At 40.0% G+C, this 27,475-nt stretch overlaps 1 protein-coding gene across 4 annotated transcripts in view; it reads right to left on the bottom strand.

The window, feature by feature from the left end:
• Positions 1-26,380, bottom strand: part of kazna (kazrin, periplakin interacting protein a) — a 178,820-nt gene extending 152,440 nt beyond the window's left edge. The window contains exons 1-2 of one of the 4 annotated variants that reach the window (XR_015089619.1): positions 26,083-26,379; positions 1,311-1,468 (exon numbers count right to left, since the gene is read on the bottom strand). Coding sequence is in view for 3 of the 4 variants with exons in the window: in XM_086052103.1 (XP_085908229.1) it covers positions 1,311-1,468; positions 26,083-26,158 (234 nt within the window). In the remaining variant the exon portion in view is untranslated. Of the gene's footprint in view, positions 1-1,310; positions 1,469-26,082 lie in introns of all 4 variants that reach the window. The other 3 variants (XM_086052103.1, XM_086052100.1, XM_086052109.1) reach the window with 3 other exon arrangements.
• Positions 26,381-27,475: the final 1,095 nt, after the last annotated feature.

Here is a 27,475-nt window from a genome sequence, read left to right as displayed (position 1 = left end):
TCTTCGACAGTGGCCTTTAATTGGGGCTCCCAGCCTCTCGTCTCGGAACCTTCATACTCTACCCACACAAAGATTACGTAAATTTATCAACATGAGTGAAAACATCAGAGAAAATAGTGAGGCAATGAATATAGGAGAAAGGGTATATCCACTTTGTCCTTTTCATGACATATTAACAGAGGATGCCACGCCGGCAGTCAAAAACACCCATCCCTCCAAATTATCTTGAGAGCCTTTACATGTTGGATTTATTCATGAAATGTTTGATTTTTCTTTTCTTTTTTTTTTAAACCTGTGTGTCATAAGCGTATTAAAAAAGGGAAAGAATATACCCAAGTGATGACGGTCACCACTACTTTTCAACACTTTTCAATTTAAGCAGCCACTGAACTATGGGGATGTATACGGCATTGATACCGGATATGTGTTTCTTTTTAAAATTCATATTTTGCTTGAATCACTAAAATGCGCCTAAATGCCTTGTGGTTATATTTCATGTATTTAACACAATGCTAAAAACTCTTGAAAGTAACTACTTTTAGTACATAAAGGAGGAGTTCAAGTACTAATAAAGTACTAAGTACTAATAAGTACTAATAAAACCAGAGCTAGGCAGTCCGACCCACGGCCAGAACGGTCCGTCCCTCCGTCCCGGACGGACGCCGATTTTTGGGATGGGGGAGGCGGCAAGTCTTAAAAAGGGGACGGACTAAGCAAGGGCGGAGGTGGATTTTATTGCGGCCCACTAATCATCCCTCATGTGTGTGACGTGGTCATGAGGCGACCAAAGTTCATCTCAACCGACTCTGGGCAAACGACAAAAATTGCCTTAGAATGCAAGCGCTTTAAAAGGACGAGGACGGACGGGGTCGGGGGAGATCATTTTTATGGATAAGGATGGAGGGACGAGGCCGGAAGGGTACCCAGGTCACGGACGGAGGACGGACCAGCAAAAAAGGGTCAAGTGCCCAGCTCTGAATAAAACAATGACAAATAGTGCAGTTGCTTGAGATGGGCCAATACACATTTTGAGTAGTTATTCATGTGTATGAACATATTAAAATTTTAAAAAGAACATTTATTTTGAGAGTAATTAATGGCACTGTTTCAACCTTAAGCAATTTCTTCAAAACTTTGTTGAGAGATTGGATGTGGTGCAAAGGGATAAGCATAACATTAGGTGTTGCTCAGAGTTTTTCCTTAAATTTGGAATTACTAATAATAATAATTAAGAAAAACATCAATATCTAAAGACAATTCTTTTTGTATAGCAGTCCCATATTGCTCCTCAACAGGTCAAATTTGCATACCTGAGCATCCACGAGGAGGTGTCTCATCAAGGTCATTGACTTTTGCAGTGTCTCCTTCTCAGGGGGACAATATGCATGATCATCCTGCTCAAGTGACTTGGGTCCTGTCACGATGAAACTTGCGATCTGATCATTCAGGCTGTTCAGGGACTGCACGGCTAGAGGGAGACAGAAACACAAGTCTAAGAAAAATAAAATGTATAACGGTCTTACGTCAACCTCTGCAGAATTTGTAGGAACAGTTTATGGGAAATCCTTTTCTGCTTTAGCAGGAAGGTGCCCCAGTAGACAAAACGGGCCACAAAAGCATGCTCGGAAAAAAATGAGCAACATCAGGAACTGGTGGCAGGTTGGCCAGTTTATTCCTGTCTGAGCGTCTGGGTGTGAGCTGTGACCTACAGCAGCTACTAGCGAGTATTCTTGTTTTGTATTTGCATGCTTGACTATTTTTCCCATTCAATAAATGGCAGAAAATGCATCAGTGACAATGGCTCTACTTTAACTCTTCTCCTTTTTTCCCCTTTCCCAATAACAAATCCATGCACTCAAAGAAATTCTAAATAAATGCCAACATTTTTCCCAGCCCAACATTGGTGGTAACCCACATGATTGTCACTGTCTAAGTGAAACCTACGTCCAAATTGGGTCAGATTGATATTTTTTCACAAATCGATGTTTTGGGTCAGTCTCCACGAGGGTCTGTTAATTTGAAAAATTATTGACCAAATCTATCCATCAATCCATTATCCAAACCACTTATCTTCACAAGGGTAGCGGGGGTGATGGAGCCTACCCCAGCCATCTTCGGTCAGTAGGCAGGGTACGCCCTCAATTGGTTGCCAGCCAATCGCAGGGCGCACACAGACGAACAAACATTCACATTCACAATCATTGGGATGACCATGAACAGAAACTGTGTATCAAGCCCTCTTAGCAACAATCGTCTGAAAAAAATTGGACATTTCCATCAGACAGTGGAGGCTGTTAGAGGTGCAAAGGTGGACCAACTTCATATTTTCTTCCAAGCTCTTACTGGCCAGTAACAACAAAGCAGTAGAGTTACCAGAGTGGGAGAACATGGTTTCCTACTGTCATCAACTCCCTAGGCTATCAACACCCTCTCTCGTTCAGAATGTTCCTGAGAGCCATCCTGTTTTTGTCTGTACGTTTTTGGCCTGGTGTGTCCTTCCAGCTTTCCTTTCCAGCTTGCCTCCCACAGTGAAAATTAGCCAACTCGACTGCATTTCCTCCTCCCAGCACACACACTTCCTCAACCCTCTTCCATTTACCATTAAGCCCTCTTTAGTCTTTGAAAGGTCACAGAAAATATCTCAGAGGTCACCCATGCAGTAGCAGGAGAAAAAGTAATTTCCATAAGTATGCAGTTATTTCCTCTTAATGATCCATTTTATTGTATAAGCCACTGCTCTAACCCCTAATGCCTCATTATTCATGTTTCCAGCAGCGAAACCTTCAAATTTACAAAATTCCCACCTACAAAAGACCTAAGCATATCCAGTGTTTAGCTGGAAGGATAACTGTTAAATCCGTTCTAAATAAGGAAAATACAACTAGCTAAATATGCACCGAATGGGATGCAATTTGGCATGGTTTTTGAGCGGCGTTTGCAACTATAAAGCATTTTTCCATCACACAAAATCCCACGCTTAAAAAAACAAATAAACCAAAAAAAAAAAAAAAAAAAACAAGCACGGCAAGACAGCATAGATGTATGCGTTATGTAACCGACATTCTTCCATCGTGGTTGACATTTCCAAGCAAACAAGCTTTGGCAGTAGAGATAAGAAGGGAATGAGGGGGCTGCAGAGGGCTGTGTCCCCTCGAGGTGAGAGTGGCGCAGACATTAAATGTTTGAATGTGTGAGTGGGCTGCTTGACATGCGAGTGAGCACCAAATATACTGAGTGAGGAGTCTTGTCTAACTTATTGAATGGCGGGTTAAAAGGTAAAAAAGAAAAAAAAAAGCCACAAAAATACATAATGGGACGATACTTCAGTTGCTTATACGTACTGCCCTCTAGTGGGCTGATAATACACACACGCCATTGTGATGGGGGAATGCATGTAGCTACTTCACTATTTATTTCAAACGTTCTTTCAAATTGAATTGAAGGCTACAATAGGTAGAATACTCAGAAAAAGTTAGGGCTATTGCGGTTGCGGGTGAAATTTCATGATGAACCTAAAATGCATTAAGAACCTTAACTTAAATTGACTTTGTCTAGACTTTTAAACTAGGGATTACCTGTGTACTACACGTGTGTACTCGAGTCGTTCTCATATACATGCTCCGATGCTAAAACACCGTTAGCACTTACCCAGTCTGACATACACAATTCTGCCCTCCCTGGGCATGCAGTGTGCAACTTGGCAGAAAAACAGTTCTTCCAAAAGAACTCACGTGTGCTTGTTTGAAGCTGTTTAGACACTCATGGTGGAAAGTAAAGATTGTAAAGATGACACAAAATAAATAGAATTACATGTTGTATTTTAAACCACACATACATCTTTGGCTTACAAAAGTCAACACAAATTGTGAAAGGCCATAGAAGGGTGAAGATAACATAGAATTGATGATGAGGTGTAACATTTTAAATAATGAATATTGGAAAAAAAATGGCACGGCAGCATACAGAGAGACAATCAGATAGATAGATAGATAGATAGATAGATAGATAGATAGATAGATAGATAGATAGATAGATAGATAGATAGATAGATAGATAGATAGATAGATAGATGGATAGATAGATAGATAGATAGATAGATGGATGGATGGATGGATGGATGGATGGATGGATAGATAGATAGATAGATAGATAGATAGATAGATAGATAGAGAGAGAGAGAGAGAGAGAGAGAGAGAGATAGATAGATAGATGGATAGAGTATGCATCCCAAAGGGGAAATTGCATTAAATAATATAGGCATATATTCTTTCTACCATGCAAAAAAAGAGTATTAATGCATCTTAGCTGCTTCTTATTGTCTTGTCATTATGTATATGCATAATTTTATACGTGTGCGCCACACTGATCCCATAGCCATTGAGTGATATAAGTTAACATTTCTATATTTAATGTAGTTTTTTTTTTGTAAAACTGTTATATTAGAGTGAAATGTATGCTGTTTTTATTAAAACATATTTTCCTCACAATTGCAAGACCTGATGGCATTATGGCAAGCTCTGTAGTTGGTTGACAGTATTGGTGAGTACTCATATGTAAGTACTTTTAGTTTTTTTCCTCTACATCATGCCGTTCACATTTTCACTTTGACCGGCGGCACCTAACAATTGATCGACAGTAACTCGCTCTATAGGTTTTAAACAGGATGCTCTCAGAGCGACGTGTCCAGGAAGCTGAGTGTCACACGGTGTCAACAGCACGTTGCAACAGCTCCAGAAAGGCTAGAAATCACAAAAAGGCATAGAAGTGGACATCCTTGGAAATGTATCAGTAGATGTGTGCATCGAACACCTGTGGTGAAGTTTGCCATTCAGCTCCTGGTTACAGAACAGCAAGTATTGTAACAAAGTATTGTAACATTGAACAGGTGGACATTCAAAAGTATAAACAACGCCAGATTAAGTTCACCTGGAAAGCTTTTAGCGAATTTTAAATGAATTCTAAAATGTTAACCTGAAATCTCAATATTGCTAACTTTTTTGAGAGTAGTTTATAAAAAACCTGACTTGGAAAGATTTTGATCCACCAAACAATTCTAAAGGCGAGGTGGTAATCTAAAGCATGTTCTTCATAATCAATCTAATAAGCATGTCGTGACAGATCTCCTACTCGCAGCTATCGAATACGGTCGAAGACCCGCGTCGCGGCCTCAGGCTTGCAATGAACAAACATTATGCAGTAAAAGTTGGAGTCAAATTAAGTGTCACCTTGCATAGTGAGTCACGGGCATGTATTGTGTGGGCACCGATTGCACAGTCATTGCACCTTTGAACCTACAATATGCAACTATGCATGATATGGATGCTTTGCGCATCATCCGATGAATAAATAATATAATGAAGTGCACAAGCAAAAAAACACTAGCACCATTTTGTACAGAAATTCATTAGAAATGGTATGTCATTAGAAATAGATTGATATTGTCTATTTATGATGTACTGTACGTGTAGATTAATAGATTGATCATGTACATGTAGTTTATGTTTTCCTACTGATTATTCTTGCTGTTCACAACAACATTTGTACATACTGTCCATCAAGGGTGTCCAAATCCGGTCGTCGAGGGCCACTATAGTGCATGTTTTAGATGTTTCCCCCCTCCAACACAGCTGATTCAAATGATCAGATCATCATCAAGCTGACTCTGATCATTTGAATCGGGTCAGTTAGAGGAGGGAAACATCTCAAATGTGCAGGATAGTGGCCCTCGACGACCGGATTTGGACCCCCCTACTGTACAAAGTGTACCTATACAGGTACTTTATGCCCTTGACAACTGCATCTGTAGTATTTATTACTCATGTACAGTTTTCACATACACCACTGCTCTCATACTGGTCAACCTCATTGGCCTGTGTAAGAATATATAGTGATTAGTTTGTATTTTTATTTTTTTTATTTTGCATATTGCTAGGTTGCAAGTGTCCAATTTGCTTCTGTTAAAGGCTTATTCTATTCTATTCTGTTCTATTCTATTCTATTCTATTCTATTCATGTTTACAGTCATGGGACACTTCATTAGGAAACCCTGGTCAGTTAAACACAAGAGCAGTATCAGTTTTTATATGTATTGATGTCAAAATACTATGCCAATAGACTATGACGACAGTTTACACATTTGGGTGGTTTTAAACATTTTTTAAAATTCTATAAAATTGCCACTGTCTTGTCCATAAAAATATTTCCTTGAGAAACTATGACAATGTTGAAAAAAATGTCTTCCTTTAGTTTAGAGAGCTCAAGTTTGGAGTTCTCAGCCGCATTGTCTCACCCTTTGCTGCCTGCCATCTTCTCCTTTTATGAATTGTCAAAATGCCTTGCATGTCCTCTGATTGGGCAGACGGTGCAGAGAAAAATGAGAAGAAGCCACAGTAGCACGCTGCCTGTCGGGCCTTTATCTTCACTAGGGAAGACAGTGGCTGCCAGGGGAAATAAAGATCATTTCGGATGGAAAATGCTGGAAAAAAAATGCACATTGTAAGCCTAATAATAGGATACGATGCAGTAACCCAGCATGCAGTCTAGGAAAAAAGGACTAATTTCATGGCAAATTGCTCATAGCACACACACAAATCTAAGGGGAAAGGGATCTACATGGAGAGTGATAAGCTAAAAGTCTTGTCATGTCAACATCTGCATTTGCTGTTCTTGGCTGAACAATATCAAGGTTGGTTTAATATACGCGCTTTGACTAGTTCAGTAAATTAATGGCATTCGGCCACTATTTTGAGGAGAATTATCAACTTAGTGCATTCAAAGTAGGACGAGGAGTAATGGGAACATATGAAATGTTTCTGTTTGATGTGTAAAGAAATGCTTTGGTTAAAAATAGGAAAACAAAGTGATAAAGGAACAATTTCAAATCCTGAATGAGACACGCATGGTTTATTTTACGGAGCAAATGCAGCATCAAAAGCAATTCACAGTGCTGTACAACACTGCCCCCACTTGGCCAGACCGTGCTTATCAGCTTGTTGCTTATGTTCAACCGCAGCACTCCTACTCTGTTTAATCAAACCGTAAAATAAATGCAAATCAGTCAGATCACTTGAGTAAAGACGATTCCCAGGTCTTTAACCTCATAAATGATGGAAAGATACGAATAAAAATAGGGAATGTTACGCTTTAATACTGAGTTATCATCTCATGAGGAACTATTCATTGACCTACAAGGAAAAATGCAACCTATTTCACCAGCTTCCCACCTGATGTATGCTAAGATGAAGTCTTTGGGGACCTCTAAGCATCAACATGCAGTGTTCATGAACAGACTGACAGTCATGCATTTCGATAAAAGGACTGAAAATGATCCATGTGTTTAATGAACACTCAGGGGGACTTTGAAGGTTTCACTTTGTATGACATGCATGAGGTGCAGTGTTGCAGCATTTATGAACTCTCCTAAAAGAGCATTTCGTTGAATTTATCAATTATTAGTCAACTCGTTAACTTGTACTTTGAAAATTAATTCCTGAAACGTTTCACGGTGCTGTCAATTATTTTCTCTATTCTCTAAAAAAACTCACCTCTTTGCATTGTTTTATTCTTTCTATAATGCTCCAAGATGCCACAAGGAGGAACCCTAAGCCACGGCTAGTAGTAAAATAGTAATTGGTGTCAAGGAAATGCAGTGGTGCCTTGGCTTATGAGCTCAATTGATTCAGTTATATATATATATATATATATATATATATATATATATATATATATATATATATATATATATATATATATATATATATATATATATATATATATGGTGGATGGGTAGATAGATAGATAGATAGATAGATAGATAGATAGATAGATAGATAGATAGATAGATAGATAGATAGATAGATAGATAGATAGATAGATAGATAGATAGATAGATAGATAGATAGATAGATAGATAGATAGAAGCCATTTCTATTGGAAATTATATTGAATTGTTAAAAGACAAAGCCTGATCAGATCAATACTAGTCACACAATCCAAGATGAAACTGTTGTTTGTCCGGAACGCCAAATTACCGACCAAAACATCATGCCTCTTGACTGACTAGGGACTGCCTCATTGTCATCAGGAATTGGTTGCATTATAGCCAGGATTAAAAAAAAGTAAACATAAAATAAAATCGCTTCCTAGTCAACACATATACAGTATAAAAATGCTTTGTTTTACATTTAGTCTATAATAATAGCCATTACATTTTTTTTTTTTTTTAAGTTCTGTATTAGAGTTCAGCTAGTGGTGTAGTCGTATATGCCACAAGACCTATCTAGTTGAGTAGAAATAAAATTAGGCTCCAAATGTTTGTGGAGAAAATTATCCTTTTTTTTTTTTTATTATTACATTGAACAGACATATTTTTTAAGTGTGAGAGTGACTCACGTCAACTGAATTACGGTGTGTTCAATTTCCACCGAGAGTGGAAATTTTGAGCGTCCCAGCCTTACCAATATACAGGGAAAATGTTGTGGTAACGTTCGTAAAAAATATTACATTTATGTTAGAGTCATCTGCCTTGCCGCATTGGAGGTCTGTCTTCAGGAAAAGGAAATACTGACTTGAAGATGCAAATTTTGACATTCATGTTTAACTTAAATGCATCAGTAGTAAACAGGACATAACCGCCCGGACATACAATTAAGTCCCCTGTTTCACCGGAAATCTTTGTCGCCTTTACGAGTGAAAGTTGAGGGAGGAGAGAGGAAGGGGGTGGGATCAAAGTCGTTTTGGAAGTGGGGGTCACATGTCCCCCCATCCCCAGTACCATCTGCGCCCATGTTATTTGAAATGACTTTGGTTTTGTCATGACTCTGATCTGCTTTTTTTTTTCTACAAATTTAAACAATTGAATGAACCTCTGGGTGATTCCATAATTTTAGTCATGGGTTGTATACTTGGTTATTAATGCCAGCTCAGCAACACACTTGGGTCACCATACAGGGGCGACACACATTGAATGCTCAAGAATGTATTCCTACTCCGTCCATCTTCCTATAACTACACATATGAAAAAAAATGTTCAATTAGTCAAAACACACACCATTTGATGAATGTAGCAGCTCCCAAGGGAGTTGTGTAGCTGCAAAGCAGTGCACATCAAAACTCTACTCTCTGCAGAGCTCATTAGACTCGACTAATCATATCTATTAGCACCCGAACGGGCTGGAAAAAATCAGAGCAATGGGATATGGGACAAGGCTTCCTAGGTGATTCGCTTCAAAATTCTATGTGTGTCACTGTATGTGTGCGTGTGTGTGTGTGTGTGAAAAGACAACAGTCTGGCTCATCATAACTGCCCCTCCAGCAGCCGACGAGTCCCCCTTGATTTTTGATCTGTTCTCCGCTGAGCTTCGCACAGCAGCTCGCGTCGTCTCTCTGTCCTCATTCTTGTGTTTTTTGGAGCGGCACTTGAAACAACATCTGCAATTGTTGGAGGGATTACATAGCAGCTTGAGCTTGTGCCCCATTTTAGTGCAATAAATAGAATAATAACTATAGTATCTGATGTCTTGCAACAAAAGGCACAGCTGCGACAAAATCGGATTAATGCTTGTGCACCGACTTCATCTCATCATGATGTGACCTTATAAACATCGGAGGCTCATAAACAGACTCCAGGCACCAAAGTTTAATGGAATGTTTAATGAGTTTTAGCCTCAAGCTACCTCCATTAGGGAGCTTGTGTTTTCATTAAGCAGTTTGTTTGTTTGCTTCATTTGCATCATGAGTCAGGCCTGTTTTTTTCCACCCAAAATTTTGTTTTCACCTGGCATTGCATTTACTTCAAAAGATTTCACAAAACCCCAATTAAGCTTCCTTACTCTCTAAGAGTCAAAGGCAACCGACATTGTCCTAGTTGCCCAAAGATAAGGAAATGCAGCGTGTACCCCACAAGTCTCGATTTATGCAGGCATCAACAGATTAAAATTGAACTTTTGACTTTAACGTTGTCTTAGAACCAGATGAGTTAAGTGATGAGACACACTTAACACAAACCTCATCATACGAATGATTACTTGATGAGGTTAAGGTCAGTACTGAAATCATTACAGCTTCCGATAAACTTTCACATGTTTGTTAGTAGGACTCAGTATGCTATGACCCTGCTGTGAGTATCTTATTAGACATAGCATGCCGAATACAATGTATTCAACTTGAAAAATGTATTTTATAATTTTTTTCCATTGCACAATTGGATGAAAGCAAAAGTGTTTATGGGAGGTTGTCTAGGGGTGTGTGGGCGGATGACATGCATCAAATGCATCAACAATGCTGACAGGAAAAAAATAACTCTTTCTAATCTGCCAAAAGAAGAGCTACCAATTTTGGGCCATGTAAAAAATGTTAATATCTTTCAAATAAAACTGGCACCTGGGTTTGGCACGCAAAACCTCTTTGACTAGAAACCTGTATGGTCACTACATTTAGTGAATTGCCTGACCTCTCTAAGATGTATTTTTTTTCCAGAAAAGCAATGGGAAATCATTTCAAATTGACAATACAGAAAAAGCACAAACTACAAAAACAATAGCAGTCGCTGCTCGTGCTCTAATTAATTAAGATTCAACTACAAGATTGGTCCGTAATTAGTCAGAAAATTGACAAAAATGTTGATCATTGTTTCACAACGTAAAAGCAGATGTTTTCAAATGTTTCATTTTGATTCAACACAAAGATATTCAGTCTGCTTTCAGGTAGGACTACCGAAATCAGACAATATACAGGATTTGGACCATTTTAGATTAAACAACATCACTAAACGATTAATCAATGATCAAAATAATCGGCTAATTTGATCATCAATGAGTTGTTGATTAATCAATCAATCACTGCAACTCATTACATAGCATGTATAAAAACTGTACATGTTTTGACAAAAGTAATATTTTCAAATGAGTCAATTACTTCTACTGTAGCTTGTCTGTAAAGAAAATAACATTATTTTGGTGTAACTTGGACGTTGCCATAATTTAATGTTGGGGGCAAAACTGGAAAAAAAACAAGTTCAAAGCTTGTTTTTGATGTTATAAGAAATAAGGCAAATCTTAGAAGGAAAGAAAAACAAAAAGAAAAATTACTTTTGAAAAATGTCATGGTAATTTTCCTTTTTCAAATCAATTCGGATTTTGTGACAAAAATCTGAAATCTTGCCCTAGTGGCATCCCCCTAACATAAGAGTGGTATATGGACTTGGCAGTTTAGGTCAGTGTTGGTCACGGCCTGAACAAAAAGCAAACCAAACACTGCCAAGATCTATCAAAATTTAACAACTATATCAACTTAAAATCTTTGGAGTCTTGAGGACATGATCTTGGCTGGTCCAAGAGCAAACCTTACATAGTTTGTCACTCAAGTACAAGATGTCAAATCTTTGAAAACACTGTCATAGTTAGGAACTGGGCCGAGTGTCGAGAGACAAAGGGATGTTTGCTTGTGTTTGGTGTCATGGCAGACTTTCATGTTGCTTGTTCAAACAGCTACAATACATACACCACCCCTGATAAAATAGTTCAGAAGTTAAACTTCACATCCACACCGAGGCAATTCTGGATTTTTCTTGACGTGACGTCACGCGACTGGTGTGAAATGATTCCTCTCTAACTGGATTATGCACTCTGTCTGAACCCGGAGATGAACAGTACTTGGCTAATGCTGAGTGAATTAGCAAACGCGGAGCAGCTAATGAAAGCATGAAAACATTCAGACTGATGAGGAGGTGGCCTAAATAAGCTTATGTTTTATACAGTATATCTAGCAAGCAAAAACATAATCGCACTCTTGTGGTTTGAAAATTTAGTAATAGTTTATGGTTCCTAGGAGATGTCAGACTGAACAAAAGCTGCTTGCCTTGATTGACCATGGAGAAAATTAACAATGAATTTATTTCTGTTTAGACAAATAGAATCGGAGATTTGCTGTCTGAATATTCTGAACTCCTCTTTGTGAGTTGCCATTGCCTGGATGCAGTTCAACTTCCCATAGTTGACGTCATGTGGATATGACTGATCTAATGATGACTAATGGTCCTCAAATCCGGGTCCCTCCCCGGACCCCCAGGTCCAGCATGCCAATAAAACTATAAACGAACATACTAGAAACCATAATAAACAAATAACTCCTTCCTACAGTTTGGCCCACTTAATAGCTCTGATATGATTGTGACCTATCACATAAATCTGAAATCCCTGCACGTGTGCACTGTGGTTTGCAGCATTTCTAGCACTCTCTAGTTTCTCCTGTAGGTTTGCACCGTTTAGGCAGGATGAGCTTACGTCTTGGAAGCACATACTCTAGGCATGTACTTTGCTAAATGTAGCGAATAAATTGGTTTTGTAAACTAGCTTGTCTCTGTTGGCAGCCATGTTGTTACGATGGACTCATCAATTGAATTTGAATGAGCTTAAGTCAGAGCTGGGTATTCCGTCTATGTGACGGACCGATCCGTCTATCCGTCACTGACGGACGTCCGTTTTGCTGACGGTTGACAAATGATGGGAACATTTTAAAAATAGACGGATTAAGCATAGACGGAAACCCCTTTATATAGTCCGCCATTCGTCTGCAGTCCGTCATTAGTCTATTTTTCGAGGCGAGGCTTCAATGCCCACGGCGAGCGCGGGGAGGAAAATGGTGAGTTGTTGTTGCTTGGGGGACAGATTAGAGTGAGGGACCAGGCTGTGAACAGGCTTCCAAAGCGCAGTGAGTCACTATTTCTGTTCAAATATCGTCCAGCTGGGGTATGGTTGGGGGGGTGCGAGTGAAAATAGTCAGACTCGATGACGGAAGGAAATTAGAGGCAGACCGGCCTATAGATAGGGACTATTTTTCCCCCCCGGAAAAAAAGGTGAAAGACGGACGACCGAAGGGTACCCACGGTGCAGATGGATGACGAATAACGGGCGCTATTTTTTTAGTAAAATGCCCAGCTCTGGGTTAAGTTGCTTTCTATTAAACAGTTCTACCCCTATTTAGACCACAAAGAAGTCAAGTCTGAATCAAGTTGCAGTCAAGTAGTAGACTCAATAGCTCCACAATTTCAACATAATCCTTTGGAATGAAGTGATTACAATGCCTGTCCATAGTAGCTTTCCCGGGAGGTGGTGGGAGGGCTGTCTTTACACCTGACAAGACCAATTTCTTTCCCGTTCATCACCACTGATGAGGCTGAGGAAGCTGCAAGCTGCTGTCAGCACTACATCACCAAAACAAAAAAGGATTACATGCATAACAGCAGTCCCCTGTCAAGGAAAAACTGTTTGCTTTTCATCAAGAAGATTTGATAAAACTAAACCGTTCCTGCTGTGCCAGCTGTCCACCTGCATTACCTTTGAATGGTCGTGGACCACTTAATAAAAATGTAAACACATTGCTATCACTGTAAACCTCCCCTCTAATTCCCCATGAAATTATTAGGCCAGGAAAACATATAAATAAAATATATAAACACTTTGGATGTATTTATTAACATGCGATTTATAGACAACAATTCACACCCACATCACATTGGGGACAATTTGGAGTCCTCAGTCAACCTCTTGCGTGCATGTCATGCGGGGACAACATTTAACCCCACACAGAAAGGTCTGGGCAGGGACATCTCTACTGTAAGGCAGACAGCCCTGATCCTTAACCCTACCCAACATCAACCATTAAGAAAAAAAACCTAAAGTGTTTCTATTTTTATTTTTTATGGGCTAACACAACACTGGTTTTATGCAAAAACAATTTTAAAATATAAAGAAAATATGTATGCAACTCATTGGGTTAAAGAAAAACATTGATTCTCTGATTAAAAAAATAATAATCAGAAACAGATATTTATTAGCTTGATAATAGACCATTTAGGACTTGAGGATGCTAATGAATTTTCTTTTATAGATTAATCTTGTTTTGGAGCCCTACGGTTAAGTACTAGAGTCTTTTGACATCTAAAACTATTTTAAACAGGTGCCGATGACTAGCAGGGTCAATAATCAACATCTCAGTTTTATCAGGGTTAAGAAGCAAAAAATCTAAAACACATCCATGTTTTAATCTGAGCAAGGCACGCCTCTTGATTACAGCAATTGCATGGGTTGGTTATTTCCAGAGGATGGCATCGTCAGTCCTGTGAGTCTATCAGTGAGCTTCCGTCGGTATTTCAGATGGGCCCAGTCCGTCCGAGTCATCGGCAACAGCCAAATGGTGCCGAAAACAGACTTACCTGGACTATGTAACACGCAGGTACCACACACCTGACACGCAGCCAAAACCATAAAAAATCAGTACTGTACAAGTACTCATCCCTGCGGAACTCCACATGTAACATTACAAAAATCAGAATTCATGTTGCCATGGATTACACTGTGCGTCCTCTCAGGGAGGTAAGAACTAAACCACGAAGTGCTGAGCCTGAAATACACAACATGGTGTCAAAGGCAGCGCTAGGATCGAATAATAAGAGTATCGATGAGGTGTCGGAGTCCGTAGCTAGGAGATGACAATAACCCTAACACTAGTCACTTCCGCAAAGTATAGTGGTCGGCCCTAAATCCTGACTGAAGAAGGTCGAATCGATTGTTAGCGGCCATGTGATCATTAAGCTGTTGCGCTACAATTTTTTCAAACATTTTTGCATCCGAAAATGTAAATTTGATACCAGCCTAAAATTGCAGAGACTCTCTGGTTCAAGGTTAGGGTGAAGTGATAGTTTATATTGATGTAGCCATCCTCCATGAAATGTGGCCGAATGCATGTTTATTCCCCAACTTCTCTAAAGCTGATGCAATTTTACATTTGCACATAGGTGTGTGTTGTAGCCATCAGTAATTTTTCCTGCATAGAAACCACAGTCAGCAAGTACTTATGAGTCTCGAGTCTTCAACTTCAAATCTTCTGCTCATTTTGCAGGCCTTTTGCCTTTCAAAAGCTATTACATACAAACAACAAACTGCATAGATGCATAGAAACTTCAACCATGTGACAGACTCATTCAGACCTACTTCAGGCACAAAACAGTAGAGTAAATTGAATCTCGAAGTTATGGGACCTATAAAGAAACAGAAGAGATGGCGAGTGTAATACTTGGCTCCAACCTGCAGAGGTCCTATTGAAACAGTCTCAAATAGTTTGCTAAAAAAAAGGAGCACATAACGGTGGTTAAGGATAATTGAGCTTCATCTCCTGTATGCAGACCTCTATTATAGAAAATCCTACTGCCAGCATTATTTCAATCAGTACAACACTGACATGGAAACTTGAGTTCATAACAGGTATCCAGGCATTAATACTTGATTTGACTTGATGGGACATATTTTTTTCTTTCTTTTGTGGCTTTTCTGTCTCAGGAAGTGCTGTTAAGAGAAGAGACTATACAGGTAAGTCGTTAGACTCCACCTTAAATTCGTAGGGCAATACTTCTCATAGCTCAGGTCAAATGTGTTATTTCTTTTACATTTTATACTCCTTATGACCTTTCTACACAGAATTTGATCGTCCTTGGAGGTTATCTTATATTTCCTCTTGATACATTCAGAATATATTATCCTCCATTTTTATAACACTTTGTGTGCAATGAAAATGAGGATGATTTTTCTTCCGTTTTCATGATGTGACAAAGGGGGATTGACCAGACTTTCTCCAATGCAGAATTATAGGCATGGCTTGCTTTCTGCCACAGGCCCTTTGTACGTCCTCGTTCCATTTTCAACGCACTGGTTTGAGACAAGAAGACTGTATGGCTATTCCGATATTGACTGAGGGGAAATATCTGTCACAATGAATAACAGCGAGACCAGCTGTGCTCCGGAAGCCTCTAAAATAATTGCAAAAAAGGGGGACTCGGTAAATTTTAAATTATGTGGGTTGCCAAATACGTTTGGGGACATCTCCCCAATTTAAGTAGTCATTACTGCAAGCAAACAAGACAAATTCCAAACTATGTGCTCTCAAAGTCACATAAGGGGCTTTTTATTGAATTGAAATAGTGGTTTCAAAATCCTGTATGTTTTGGGGATTAAACTCAGCCTTTATCACCGATCAATGGTCTCTCGTCTCACAGCTCGGCGCAGATGGATTGTCTAGATGGGAGCCTACAGATGCCACATGTAAGGATTTAGACACGGGAAACTGAGGGATTAGAGATGAGGATTGATGTGCTTGGCAGAGGTTTTGCATCCCACTGTTGACACATCGTCCACCTGCCACCAGCGATAAATGCAGCCGGAGAAAGAGGGTGCCATTTCAATAGCAAAGAGTAGGAACAACATTGTGAAACAGTTACAAATAACTTGCAGTGATTAGTGAGGATTTCGGATGCCGTTAGCAAAGGAGCCTTAAGGGAAGTCATTTGGTACAACAATACATCTTAAATCTCTATGCTCATACTAATTGTGTTGTTCTACTTTTTGTAATCTTTTTCATTTTGTATCAAAAGTCTACATTGACAAACTCAGCATTCAGCAAGGAAGCATGAGCACCCAAAATGCTACTATGTAGAATTTAACAAGCGCCACATAAAACTAGCCGTAACTGAACTGTTCTAGTACGCAGGCCAAGCCAGTAGGCAGCAGTGCATTTTTGTAATGTCACACTTCCAAATAAAACGAGGCGTACACCAATGGACCCCGGATTCAAGAGACAACTCAACTCATGATAGCAAAGGTGTAACTTGCAGAGCTGGGCACTTGACCCTTTTCTGCCGCTCTTCCGTCCACGACCTGGGTACCCTTCCGTCCTCGTCCCGACGTCCTTATTCATAAAAATAATCATCCTCCGTCCCCGTCCGTCCTTTTAAAGCACTTCCGTCCATAAATTCCGTCGATCCGCCCCCCGCCATTATTTAAAGATCATTAGCTGGCTAATTTCCTGTGCACATTCACTTACCGGCTGGGAGTATTGAATTGTTTACAACTGTTTAACCAAGATAGCCTTTAGCTGCAACACAAGACCACCGTGATCTGATGAACAATCTTGTTTTTGTCAAAAATGGCGATGATGAAATTATTTTGTTAACGCCCCTTTTTTTCATGACGATAATGAGACAATGATGAGCTAAACGTGGCTCTTTGATGACTAAAATATGACGTGATTTATATGAGTTTTGTTAACGAAATAGACAGAAAAAAAGTGCTTCCAACTATGCTCAGTCTGACTATTTTTTAAACTTTTCCGTCTGTTGTTTATTGTCTATAAAATGGGCGTCCGTCATAGGCGGATAGATGGACCGGTCCGTCACATAGGCGGAATGACCAGCTCTGCTGTTCATTTACAGTACAGAGTTGTTGTTTTTTTGTAAAGCCCTTATCTATGCCATCTAATCGTACTGGAAGTGAAAAAGGAAGCACTAACATCATGAATCATGAATGCTACCAGATGCATGTCACTATCCCTCCCCCGAAACAAGATAAAAATGGGGATAAACTTGGATTCCACTTAATTCCTGTAGGTGTCCACCATACACTGCTCAACTAACAACAAACACTTTGACCCTAAAGGAGACATGTCATTCTAAATGTTTGTATACAAATAAACTTCTCCCAAAAAGTTAGGGATATTGGGCTCTTGGGAAAATGCACTAATTCTAATCTAATGAAATCAAGAGACATTATTATTCACACATTTCATAGGTTCCCTCCATGAGTGTCTGGATGAAAGTTAATCTCTATATTTGGAGAGGGTGCGCAGCATAAGGACCAGTCGCTCTGTGGTGCAGAAGAATGATGCGCTTTCATCTGTGACTGAGCTATGAGTAACAGGTCTGGATATATGCTGCGTGTTTCATTTGATGTTTGGCTAAATTCATACCGACGTCCATGCTGCTGGAATGGGCCCACTAGAGCAGAACAATGTCTAAAAGTTCATGGACCGTTCAGAAACCGTTCTTGGTAAGACATACAGCATGCAGCCGTTTCCTTGAAAATTGGCATAAAAGGACCTTGAATTGATTTTGCCCCTAAAGCATTCATCTAACATCACACAAGTTGTTTTCCTAGCAAAACTGCATACTTAACTGAAGCTACGATGCTGTCATGATAATGCTGTCTGACTTGTGCTACAGCAACAACAAAACACAGCAGAAAAGCTGCAGTGGAAAACAGCATCACTTGCAGTTTGGTGATAAGCAAAAGAGATTCACATTCTTTGATGGAATGCAGTTTTATTCATTCCCTTTGAAGACTGCGTGAGGATGAAAACACAGTAATCGTGTAGAGATGAAATATAGGAAACTGTATCTGGACTAGACATTCACATTTACTGCAGTATTCAAAGGCGGTACAAAGCAAGGGACTCATTGATAATACGGTGAGCTACATGCAGCATAGTGCACCATAAACTTGAATATCTGACTGGACCAAAATGCGCTCAAACAAAACCAATGCAGTCGATTTTGTAATGGCCATTATTGATCCCTCACAGTGTTTTCACCCACACTAAATGGCAGGAGGGTCCGACAAAATATGTAGCTTTGCATATAATATTATCCTAAAATAGTGACATCCGCTCAAATTAGCTCCTCAAATAGTCTATGTCAGGGGTCACCAAGTCCGGTCCTCAAGAGCACCTATCCTGCATGTTTTCCATCTCTCGCCACTGCAACACCCCTGATTGAAATGATCAGCTCAGCAAGCTTTTCAGAAGCCTGATCATGATACAGATCATTTTAAACAGGTGTGTTGCAGCAGGGAGAGATGTAAAACATGCAGGATAGGTGCCCTTGAGGACCGGACTTGGTGACCCCTGGTCTATGTACTATATGTGTTGTCCACTTCCATACACATGATGGGCAACTGGCTTTATACTTGTTTGTGACAAATAGCTGAGTTTCCGGAGTACGTGCCCACCCATCACATGATAGGCATCCAACTAAATCGTTTGCTTTCTGCCTATTTTTGAAAATGTGTCTGAAAACGAGATATTTTGGAAGTGACAGTGGGTGTAAACAACCAGCTTCTGATAATTGATACATATTCACATATTCAGCAATATTGTCATCCTCAGAGCTGGGCATTTTACTAAAAATTTGCGGTCCGTTTATCGCCTTCCGTCTACAGCCGGGGTACCGTTTCGCCGTCCGTTTATCGGCCATTTTGTCCGGCCGGACCAAATAGTAATCGCCTAACGGTCGGTCCGTCGATCATTTTAAACGCGCTTCCGCCAGCGCTTCCGTTCACCATACCTCACTTGGCTTCTCTGCATCATGTACATGCAAACCAACGGAGTGTCAATGCTCTCGTAAATCCTGTCCCTGAGCTATAAAAATAAGTCAACAAAAATACATAAAAAGAAATTTTAAAAAATGGACAAAAAACCTTTAAAAGCAACGGCTGACCTCCCAGGCCAAACTTTTTCAACGTGACTCTTCCACATGATTAGCAGCCCCAGGAGCACGAAGATAATCTCTCACTGCAGGAGAGCCCATTTGGCAAGGAGGTAAAATAAATCTATGCATGTGCATGTGGAAGACCAAGAGGAATTCATCCCTTCAAAGAAACAGTAAGATACAACTGCAGTGGTCCCAGTTTAAACATTCATATCAGGACCACCTTTGCAGTGCTTTATGAACCCATTTTTTAATAGGGGGCATTAAGATGATGATATTGAGTGAGAAAAGAAATAGACCTTGACTACCCTAGTGAAAATAGTCTTTTTTAGTGTTGGCTTTAAAAGTACGCCCATTGCTTTTGCGGTATTGGGTAATTATCAGGGCCCTATTTTTGTAGACAGTGCACACGCGCTCGGGCATAAAAACTGGCACATGTTGATTTTCATGCAGGTGCAAGTCTCCTTCAGCGTGTTTGGGAATTTGGCAGACCGCGCTGCGCCATGCTGTGCATTCCGGCGGACCAAGGGCACCTGACAATTTGGCGGCAGAAAGTAGATTCATGTTAAGACCAGCCAAAAGCAGGTCTAAGTTGTGGTGCAGGTGCTGGAAGGTAATTATGGTGGATTTGATCGAGGTGCAGTCAGACAGATTCTGAGCTCTGGGTGGATGTCATTGTTTTTCCATTCATAAATATGACAACAGGGTGCGTTGAACCCTCTATCAATGTAGTAATCAATTTGTTGATGACATTGTTATTATCATCTTTGATATCTTTATAAAAGCACCCCCTGGCCGCGACACAGCTATAGGTTGGGGTGGTTGGAGGGGGGTTGATTATCACACACAGATGCATGATCGGTGGTGCAAGGTGGTCTCCAAGTGCCCACTTCACCGCCGCCATCTTTACATCATCTGTAAGTGGTGATTCTCTTGCAGTTTCTGACAACTGTACTGTACTTTGCGCGTCTCTATCTCATGTATGGGCTCCAGTGACCATTTATGCTTCCGCCATGTAGACAGCGTGCCTCTCATGCATTCAATTTAAAGGGAACGAGAGGAGCCGCTTTCACTGGCCAGGAAGCGAATTGACTGTGTTCACTCCCACAATGGCGGAAATGGCCTTTTCTAACTGCACGTGTCTACAAAAATACCAAAAGAAGGGAAACTTCACCCATGCTCACGGTTAGTGCTTTGTGCTAGACTTGGGTACATAAATAAGGCCCATAGCGTCAGTCAATGGGATCTATTGTCCATCAAAAATGTTTGGGAGGAACTACAACTCTCTAAACTGTCAGTTCACTCCAATCACTCCATTTTTTTTATAGCGCTTGTCCTCGTGAGGGTCTCGGGTAAGCTGGAGTCCCTCCGACCGGACTTCGGGAGAGAGGTGGCGAACACTGTGGTCTGGTCTCCAGTAAATCACAGGGAACATATTCTATAGACAAACAACCATTCACACTTACATTTACACTTCTGCAAAATAGAGAGTCTTTAATTACCCTAACATGCATGCTTTTGAAATGCGGGAGGAAGCCAGAGGACTGAAAAAAATCCACACACGCACAGGGAGAACATGCAAGCTCCACAAAGGTAGGCCAGAGCAGAAGCTTCTTCAGAATAAAACATTTTGGATTTAAAGTGAAACACTTCAACAAGCAAGAAGAATCCTGTTACCTCGATTCAAATTTTGTGGATGGATGAGAAGAGTGAATGGTCGTTTCATATGTACCCTGTGACTGACTAGTGACTAGTCCGTGAAGAGGATAAACGGCATAGACTATGGATGGATGGATTTAGAGCGGGATCTATCTAAAGTGCCTGACCAGAGAATTTATTTTTCAATATAAAGGATGGGGAAGCACCTGAAATGGACAAACCTTGAAATGTCAAACATCAGAACCACCAGAACTTTCCCTGAGTTCTTTTAACTGTTTCAAAGCCAGGGAGGAGAGCTGTCACACTCTGCTGACAAATGGGAGCAGTGGGTGCCGGGGGAGTTTTGATGCCACATCACAACAGTGAGCAGAAAACAGATCACAGCACCAGTGGGGAGCGAGAAAATGGTTTCAGGATTATGCACCTGGCAGTACCACGTTCCAGATACGGTATGAATCTTGTGTATATATTCTGCCAGTGTGCCAGTAGAAGGCTGTTAATATTATTTGGATATGTGCAACACTCAGTGGATTTTTCCCACAGGCAGGTCTTTGCTTAAGGGACTTGTGGTGCGGTGATGGGTGACAGCCAAAGATAACAAAAATCCCACTATAATTACTGTTGAGATGTTGCAAGCCAGCACTACTGCGGATTAGTCTTCCACGAGCTGTGCAACACTATGTTAGGTTGCGGCTATAAAAATAGTACCCATCTCTTATTCTCACACTTTCTCACCCTTTACCTCCTCCCGCCTTCCATCCCCCGCTTGCCTTGCTTCTCCCAAATCACAGGCCTGCAGCATGAGCTTCAAAGAGCATAGATAACTTGGAGGGGCTGGGACTCAAGTTAGACTGTAATTCGTAACAACGCACGAAATGATAATATCATTTTCTCAGTCATATAGAGTGACATTTGAGTTTAATACACCCTGCTCTCTCAGCGCTTCACAAACACTGGAGGTGTGTGTGCACGTGGGTGTGGGGGGCTGTGCGTGTATGTGTGTTGCGCAGCACAATGTAAAAGAGGGGACATGTTAGAGAAGAAAACTCATTAGCTATATACCATATGTGCAAAAAATACATAACAAGCAGCATGAATGCATACCCATAGCATGTGCGTTGTGCGGATAGGACCAGAGCGCTGCCGCAAACAGCTAAAACCCACAAGTAAAAAGTAACTGATGCCCACATAAATGTTTATACTTGCCTATATTCATATTTAAAACTGCAGCAATACCATAAACTATTACCCCAAAACATTTGAGTCTCATTTCAAATTCCTCTCACAATATTATCCTTAAAAATAAATGGTTTACACATGAATTGACTTTAAAAATAAATAAATGAAAAATAAGCACCGGAAGTGTGAACGTGTATATGCGGCAGAGACACATGTAACTTCCACTAACAACCCAGGTTAAACCTAGCTCTTCACGACATACAAAGATCATTTGAAGTTTCTTCCTTGAAACTAATTACTATTTCCTATTGGCCAGGGATGCTTTGGTGCCGTCTTGTGTCATTTTGATGCAGTCATTGTATTACATTGCTGACATTGCAGAGTCTTGTAATATTTTGTGTTCTGGAAAAAAAAAAAGATATGGAATTAGAAAATGAAATCTTGAAATATGTCCCTAACCACACCATTAATATTTCATACACTCTATTGTTGCGTGAGTAGGTTCATGAATGATGATGATGCTATTTTTTTGTACGATTTACTATTATGTTGCTACTAAATTTTAGACTTTACACTGATCTGATCGTCTTGATCGGCAGATATTTTGCATTTTATGCAAAATCGGTGACAAAAATTTTGTCGATCGATCACTGACATCATTAATTGAATCCATAAAATAAATAACAGCAATCACAATATTATTCACTCTAGAGATGTTCTGTGCTGCCATCTATTAATACATTATCTATACTGCTTATTCTCACAAGGGCAGTAGGTGGGGTCCACTCTGAACTGGTTGCCAGTCAATTGCAGGTCCTGTGCTGCCATAATTAACAATTACAAAGTTTCTTAGATTTGTCAGATTTTGGGCTATTTGTGGGCTGGGCCAGTCCCAATCCCCTGCATATAAATAAAAACAAGTTGTTTTAATCGATTGGATGGATTGGTCCATTTTATGATCAGATCAGGCATAGTTTTTTTCAAACTCACTGATCGGTGATCAGCTCCAAAATCCTGATCATGTTAAGCCTACTAAATTTACTACAACATTATCATGTTGTATCGCTTGTTTTCTCACCCATTTTAAATTAATTAGCTCAACCAGTAAAATTTGAGTAGTCGTCCAAACTATGATTTTGTAAAGACATGCTGGGACTTCAAACAAACACATTGTAATCAAGCACACACACTCACACACTCAGGCAGTTCATTGGCTATAGGCAGCTCAGTGAGTGAAATAATTAGAATGCTGTACTACTTGAACCATTACAAAAACCTTCCAACATTTTCTAGAAAAATACGAGTCAACATTTGCATAAATGCCCAGTTTAGCAAAAGAACAGCAAATGCACCAAGTGTAATCAGTCAATGGTGAGTATATCATTTATTGTTCTTTTAGTTTCATTACACACCCTGCTTAAAAAAAAAGCATAGACAAGCATGGTTTTGTTGTGTTTTCGTGCTGGTCTTGCTGGTGTCACCCGGAAGATGTTATGATGCTATGACAGCTAAATAAAAAAAATAAATAAAAAAAAACGTGTACAACTTCAACAAGCCTTCTCCCCCCTACATGCTACACCTTCATCATACTTTGTCGTTTCATGAATTTTATAAAGTTTCATTGTGGTGTGATTAACTTATTTTTAAACTTAAAATGTTAAACTTTTAAAATGTGTTCATGTGTTAAGTAGGCCAGCATGGTGCAGCGGTCGCTTCTCCCTAAGGACGAGGTGTAAGGTTGCAGACCTAACCCAGAAAAAAAGAAACCTGACATTGGTACAAACAAATAACTGACCTTTACGGACTCAGGGAACATGGAAGACCTCTGAGTTATGCGTGGGTGCGTGTGTGTGTTTAAGAAAAAACTACTATACATGCATGACATAGTACAAAAGAAACATGACGAAGAATGTAGAAAGAAATGTCCCCTCGCACAACAAATAAACAACGTGCCTTTCTTTATTCAGGTGCCATCAGAGTTAATGGTGATTTCACCAATTAAGTTTTATTATTCTGTGGTTAAACTCATTTTACATTTTATTAGTTTTGTAATGATTAGTGTGGAAATGATTATCTAATTTGGAATGCAGGAAAGCTGAGTTGTGTTTTGAATTTTAAGCATTACAAATAGTCCTGGTATGTCAAAAGACGTAATTTCTCTAAGCCCATGCGGCAGCCTGAAGATAACAATTATTTATTGATGAAAATAAAGATAAACATTAGCATATGCGTAAAAATCCTCCATAAATCTGCACTCAGAGTTCACACACTCTGTTGCTCTGAAGGTGTTATTTCTATTTTACAGAATGTGACATCTTTGTATGCAGTGAGGAGCTTTGATGCTGGATGAAACATGCAGTCTCTGGGATCAATGATTCAAGTCAAAACCAAAAACAAATAATTCATATGTGCTCCCGAATATGGCGGGTTAGTGAGTGTTGTGTGGCAGCCGCGCTCCAGTGAATCCCTTTAGTGCTAACATCATCCATTTTATAATCTCAAATGTGTGGATGAAGATGTTTCAAACACAAATATTTGTAAAGTAATTCACCTGTGAAAGTGTGGGGACAGGATTCTTCACTCTAAAAACAGTTAAAAATAACCAAAATGTTGGGTAAAAAAATGGACCGATCCACAACTTGGGTCAATTTGACCTAAATATGTACTTTAGTACAAAACAACCCCAAAAATTAGGTAGCTTTTGTGCAAAACAATCCCAAAAACATGGGCTGTTTTGTACAAAACAACACAAGTAGGTGTGTCAAATGGACCCAATTAGTAGATTGCTCCATTTTGTACCCCAAATTGTGTTATATTTAACCCAACTGTTTTTAGAGTGTTCAGGTTCCACTGAATAAATCCATTGCTATCATGTACAAAAGCAAGACTTTATCAACCAGAAATCATTTTACACATCATAGTCATGACTTAATGTGATGAGGCTTTGCAAAACAGTTCTTACAAAACAAAACCACATAAATTGGTAGGGGGGGAAATTATCGAGAAGTAACTAATCCTCTTTTTATCCAGTTTGACATACTAAAGTGTATAGTAGGAAAATCATGCACAAAACAAAAAATGTACAGTTACCACATAGCATCCAGAGGTTGTTTGATATGAAACATAGCAGTTCCGACCTGAGAGGATCACTCAGGTAAAGCTAATTTGAACAAATCTAAGATCAAGCAACTTTGTAACAGTCGTTTCATATGAAAATATATTAAGAAGAAAAAAAAAAAAGATTTGTATCAATACAACAGAGACAATGTCATAAAATAACTTTCTTGTGCTTGCCGTTGTTAAAAAAACGTGATTGGATAATGGTTAGATGGATGATATTTTTGCTTTTTAACACCTTTTTTGAATATTGCATTTATTGTATTGTCTTTTTTGTGGGGTGGGGGGTGATTAGGAACCAAATCAACTCAAACGGTGTGCTCCTGAGTTCAATAAAGTTGCTGCAAAATCCAAACATTATGATAGCAATAACAATATTTAATGTAGGATTATTACTGCCGCATCCCTCTTTACAGCCGTGAATATTAAATGCAATTTCAGCCTGGTTGATGAGTTATTTTCCATTTTGCCGTCAAGAGATCACATTATTGGACCCGTATGTCCCATTTGGATGCAAATGTTAACGGCAAATTTTCTTTCCACTCTCCTGAGAATGATGGGATGGCTTCCGTCTATTAACACAAACGCATTTTGTGTCACGCTGCAATACACCGATACTGATGCTTGCCACTAGACATGCTCGACATGAAATGCAAGGTCGAGCAACAAGCTTGCACGAGATGCATCATAAAAGTTCAATGTGTCACAGCTTGACTTACTTGGCATTGGACACACGACTGTGATCGACGTCAAAAACAGAAGTTCATGCTACAAAGTTCTTCCCAATCAAGCAATGCGTTTTACATGTAAACACTCACTGGCTTGCATGAGCTGACCCTGGCGCCCAAACACCTGGGAGAAGGGGCTTCGGCTGCAGGTGAGCATCTCCTCCATGACTGGATGCGGGGAAGAAAAGCGGTCCTCGGCAAAAGAAAGAAGGAAAGAAAGTGCAGATTGGCAGTTGCGGGCGGATCAACTGCCTCCCTCACTGACTAATTTGTCGCGCGATCGCTCCCTTTCGCTTTGCAGCTGGCCGACTACAGATCAGCCTTGTGTCTCGTTGCCTCTGATGTTTCGCTGTAGCCCGGCTGACGAGAGATCAGCGCTGCCGGGTAGCTCAAGGCTTGCTCATTAGTGCGACAGTGTGTGTGCATGAGAGAGAGCGAGAGAGAGAGATTTGCGGGGAGAAGACGACGGCTGCAGCAATGTAGACACACTCTCCACTGACGATACAGAGCGGCGAGGTGACTGTGTTGCCGGTTTTAACGTCATATTTAACTGGTGCTTGGACTTTCTTTGACTCTGGTGTGGGCTAAGTGTTGGGCGTGTGTCAAGAATCACTGAGGACAAAGGCAAAGATGTTTTCTCAATTGCAAATCCCTGACTAGTTCGATTCAGAAATTCTACTAGTGCAGTGATTCACAAGCACTAAACTGCGCTCCGAGCTATCATCAGGACGCAGGAAGACTGCTGGGCAGTCCGCCCCTGGGCCGGACCGGTCGGACCCTTTGGCCCTGCCGGCGTCAAATTCACCTTTCCTGCTAATTGTTTTCACTTTTAACAACACTGATGTGTGATATGATATGTCTCAAGCGGTTTTTGTTACCAATCCTCCCTTAAAATAAATTGAAAAATTGTTGAACAAATAATTATTTAATGGCATAATGGGTTCTAATTCCAAAACTAGTTATCCAGGAATTTGTAGTGTACATGTCTTAGCCGTCTGAGGGAGACCATGACTGCAATGTGGACAAAAATGAGTTTGACACCCTGTAGAGTCTGCACCATGATCTGGCATAACTGTTGATGAATGAACATGCCACGTCCTCGTGGAAAACTGCCAATCAAGTCAATCTTACTATAGATTCACTTGTGTTTTATGATTTATTAAATATACCTTAGTTGTGCCTACTAGTACTATTACAATGTACCAAGAAATAACGCTAATTTGACAATGTGGGACACGAACTCACTATGTTGTGTGCTCTCAGTGCTGCTAGCAGAATAGACAGTCAGTTATCTCATGTGTAATTTAAAGCACCACACAGCATCGAATTTCAAATAATAACGCTAGGCTAATAACCGTAGCCTTTATAGCTTACCATTCGTCCAATCTGAGTCTCGTCCCCACTCCATGTTCGGTCGTTCAGGCAGAAAACTTTCCTCATCCTGGGCATCTGGCTCGTACATGTATAGTCCAACATACATCAT

The sequence above is a fragment of the Filicampus tigris genome, chromosome 1, assembly GCF_054856515.1.
Source record: "Filicampus tigris isolate MCC_2025a chromosome 1, RoL_Ftig_1.0, whole genome shotgun sequence".
NCBI classification, from domain to species: Eukaryota; Metazoa; Chordata; class Actinopteri; order Syngnathiformes; family Syngnathidae; genus Filicampus; species Filicampus tigris.
The sequence above is the reverse complement of the archived record's forward strand: the minus strand, read 5'-3'. Positions and strand labels throughout refer to the sequence as shown.